This window comes from Papaver somniferum, chromosome 5 (genome assembly GCF_003573695.1).
Source record: "Papaver somniferum cultivar HN1 chromosome 5, ASM357369v1, whole genome shotgun sequence".
Classification (NCBI taxonomy): Eukaryota; Viridiplantae; Streptophyta; class Magnoliopsida; order Ranunculales; family Papaveraceae; genus Papaver; species Papaver somniferum.
In genome coordinates, this window is record NC_039362.1 from 42,193,075 (window position 1) to 42,197,452 (window position 4,378).

The following is a 4,378-nucleotide window of genomic DNA, read 5'->3' on the forward strand; positions in this document are numbered from 1 at the left end:
CTCTACATCACAAGTCAAAGGAGAAAAACAAGAGATGGAACAAGACAAAACAAACCAAGCAAGAGGTCAAGAATGATGATTCAGTCTTAGTCACTCGTGACGAACAAGACAAGGATCAACTAAACACAACCTAGTTGTGTTAGAATGTGCATGCTCACCTTGGTTCTCAATCTTTTGAAAGGTGAGGAAGCACATGAAAAACTGAGCACATGATCTCTCGGTTATTATATGACTAATTAACATCTTTAGGAGATTTCTTTTCTTCTGTACTCATACTCTCTCTATCTCTATTTGAGGTTTTGATAGAAACGGTAACTGTGAGTTTATGATGTTGATATCTACTGATCATATATGTGTAGCTCTTGTTTTTACGGTTGAAACGAGCCAAAAATCACTGAATTCGGACATCGTATGCAAAAGTTATGTCGAAAACAGTTTAGTATTGTGATCTGTCACAAGTAACACATGGGAACCGATCCTAGTACCCCCTAGGGAACCGATCCTAGTACCATGTCATGGTAAGGGAACCGATCCTAGTGAGAGGTCTTTTTTTTTTTTGGCTGAATCACCCTTTCTATTTATTATTGACAAACTAAAAGGTTACAAAAGGTACTATAACACAAATAACATAGCAAAAAAAATTACAAAGAAAATGAAATTTAAGAATCAATTTTAAGGTAACTAAGAATTTGATTTTCATAGTTTTTATTCCATCTAACTCCTCTTATTCTAACTCCATGTTCTTTGACTGTCTTCATTATCCTGTGCTTGAAGCCATGAAAGTTAACATCACCACCTTCAAAGAAAATCCCGTTTCTTTGAAACCATAGTTCCTTAATGACAGTACAAGAAGAAACAGTCCATACTTCATCAATGAAAGGACTGTGTTGTTTTGCTGCAGAGAAAACATCTGAAAAAGAGTATGGCCTGGGAAATTGAAACATATTGCTAATACAATTCCAAACATGAACACTGAATTCACAAAGCCACAGTGTATGCTCCATAAAATCCTGTTCTGATTTGCAGATACAACACCTAGAAAGCATTTCATATCCCTGCTTTCTTTTCATGTCATAATTCACATAAACTCCCTGCAAAAGTTTCCAAATGTTGCTGGCAATAGTTGGATGCAAGGATTTTCTCCATATATAAGAAGACCATTCTACCTTGTCTTCCTTGTGTCTTATTTTCTCCACTGCCTTTGCATTATTGAACAGACCACTTGTATGTAGGTTCCATATTATGGAATCACTTTCACTGTGGATCTGAGGCAAATTATCATACTGTAACAAATGCTGCAACTGAGGATGTATATTCCATTGGTTAATCCTGATTAAGTTCTGAACTTTTAATTGCATATTGTTATGGATAAATTCTGTGTAACCAATTTCATTGATTAGTGGGGATGATCCATACCAGTTATCAAACCAGACAGAGATGTTAGCTCCATTTCCAACCTTCCAAGAGATGTCTTCTTGTAAAGTAAGCCAAGCCCATTGCAGACCTGCTCTTACAGATGATAATTTCCATTTTAAAAACCTTATACCATATTTATCTTTGAACTTAGCTGTAAAAAACAGAGCCCATTCATCTGATGAGTATATCAATTTCCACATCATTTTCATTAGCAAAATTTTGTTAAATACTTCTAGCCTTCTAATACCCAAGCCACCTTCATTGTATGGCACACAGATCTTCTTCCAAGATAAAGTTTTGTACTTTCTAATCTCACCATCACCTGACCATAGAAAGTTTCTTATTAGTTTTTCACAGATCTTAATAACAGAAGATGGCCATTTGTAAACTGCCATATTGTAAAGAGGGTAACTGCACAACACTGTTTTAACAAGAATCAGTCTATCATGAAAGGATAGTAATTTTCCTTTCCAAGTTGCAAGTTTACTCTGAAGCATAAGTACCATTGGCCAGACCATTTCTGTAGTTACTCTTCCTGGAGCTAGAATGATACCAAGATACTTATCTGGAAAACAAGATATATCCATACCAATTATACTGCTAATTTGGTGCTTTCTGACTGAATTGGTGCCATCAATAAAACACTTGCTTTTGGCTTTGTTAATCATCTGACCAGAGCTATGTTGATATTTTTCAATCAGCTTGAATAGACAAAGCAAAGTCTTCTTAGCTCCATTGCAGAACAAGAAAACATCATCAGCAAAAAATAAGTGAGTTGGGTATATTCCATTCCTGACTACCATTGGAGTTATTTGCCCTGTATTAACCAAATTTGTGATATTCCTACTCAATACATCCTCCATCAAAATAAATAAGATAGGGGATAATGGATCACCCTGCTTAAGACCCTTATGCATTAAGAAAAAACCACATGGTCCTCCATTGATCATTACTGATAATTTTGCAGATTCAAAAATGCTTAACAACCAATTACACCAAGATGAAGAAAATCCATATTTGCGCATAACTTTAAGAAGAAAAGTACAACTTACAGAATCATAAGCCTGAGATATGTCCAGTTTCAAAGCCACATTACCACCTCTTCTCTTTTTCCTCATTTCATTAACCATCTCTGAAGCTAGAAGTATTTGTTCTTGAATGCTTCTCCCTTTAACATAAGCAGCCTGTTGTGATGAAATTAACTTCTCCATGAGTCCATTCATTCTGACAGAAATTATCTTTGTGAAAATTTTGAATAATACATTACTCAATCCAATTGGTATGTATTGACTTGGTTTCTTAGCACCTGCACATTTAGGAATGAGGGTTAGGAAATTTGAATTTAGGCCCTTGGGGATAAACCTTCTTCTCCAACAGAATTGTATGGCATCTTTTAAATCCAATTGAATTATATCCCAGCAACTTTTATAAAATGATCCAGGAAATCCATCTGGACCAGGTGCACTATCTGAGTTCATTTCAAAAACAATTTTCTTGATTTCTTCTGTGGTGGGAATGGAGTCCAACATTTCTTGATCTTCATTTGTAATAACTGAAGGAATAACATCCAGCAATTCTTCAGAAACATCCACATTTTGAGCTTCAAATTTTTGTTGAAAATGTTTGACTAAAATGTTTGAAATTTGAGATTGATCACTAATAATATTTCCATCTGCATCTTCTAGTTCACTGATTGTATTTCTTGCTTGTCTAATCTTCATTCTAGCATGGAAGTATGCAGTGTTTGCAGAACCATCTTTAATCCATTTTTCTCTGGATTTAAGTCTCATAAGAGTATTTGCTTGAACTTCTCTTGTTGCATATTCATTTTGAGCTACTACTAAGTTGGCTAAGAGATCTTCATCTAAGGGATTTTGATCAGATAGCTCCATTGCTTTTTGAACCTTCACTTCTGCCTCTTTAATTTTTGTATTAATGTTATCAAAAATACTCCAATTCCACTCATTTAGAACCTTTTTTAAATTCTTTAGCTTCTGCAAGAAAATAAATGATGGATCTCCAATAATATTCTCAGTCCATACTTTCTTCACTTCACTTAAGAATAATGGATGATCAATCCACATTTTCTGAAATTTCCAGGGAACATTTTTTGGTCTTGGTATACTTGCACAACCACATAATAAAGGAGCATGATCTGAAATTATCCTTAATCCAACCTTATATCCCCAATCACCATATTTTTGTAACCACAAAGAATTGAAAACAGCTCTATCTAAGACACATAGGATTCTTTTTGTACCTTGTTGACAATTGGACCAGGTGTATTGCTGTCCTGTGCTAGGAGCTTGAATTAAGTTGCATTCATTCAGGCAATGAAGAAAATCCATCATTGAACTTCTGTTAGGAGCTTTACCACCAAATTTTTCTTCAGGTGAAATTATAGCATTGAAATCACCTACAACAACCCATGGTTTTTGTATCTGACTAATAATTTCCATCTCAGACCAGAGAAACTTCCTATGACTTTTTTTAACATGAGCATGAACACCAGAGATTAATACTTCACCAATACTGACTGTTACCATTTGGCTAGACATTGAAATAACTTGAGGAGTAGATAGAGAAGCATTCCAAAATAACCATAAATTACCTTTTGTAGTTGAGGTTGAATTGTGTATCACCATACTTTTCATTCCAGAGAGATTTAATTGACTGCAAAAAGAAGTATTACAAGAAATTTTTGGTTCTGCAACCCAAACTAGAGATGGGTTAAATTGATTCACCAAAGACCTTAGTTTATTCTGAGCCCTAGGTCTTCTTAGGCCCCGAATATTCCAATATATGATCTTCATCTTGGTGGTGGAGGATTTTTGGTACCTCCCTTACCTTGATTTTGTCTGAGATTATGTTTCTTATTTGTAACAATTGGATTACCACCTTTAACTGCACCTGGATAATGTTGAGAAGTGGAAGTAATAGAAGTAGGATTAATCACTTGCTT

At 34.9% G+C, this 4,378-nt stretch overlaps 1 protein-coding gene across 1 annotated transcript; it reads right to left on the reverse strand.

The window, feature by feature from the left end:
• Window positions 1–659: 659 nt before the first annotated feature.
• LOC113278985 lies at window positions 660–3,962 on the reverse strand. The gene has a single exon (XM_026527701.1). The coding sequence runs from the start codon at window positions 3,960–3,962 to the stop codon at window positions 660–662; it is 3,303 nt and encodes a 1,100-aa protein (XP_026383486.1).
• Between the last annotated feature and the right edge of the window lie 416 nt (window positions 3,963–4,378).

Excerpts from the sequence above, each read along its gene's own strand:
- LOC113278985 (XM_026527701.1), bottom strand. The coding sequence starts at position 3,962 with ATGGTAACAGTCAGTATTGGTGAAGTATTAATCTCTGGTGTTCATGCT.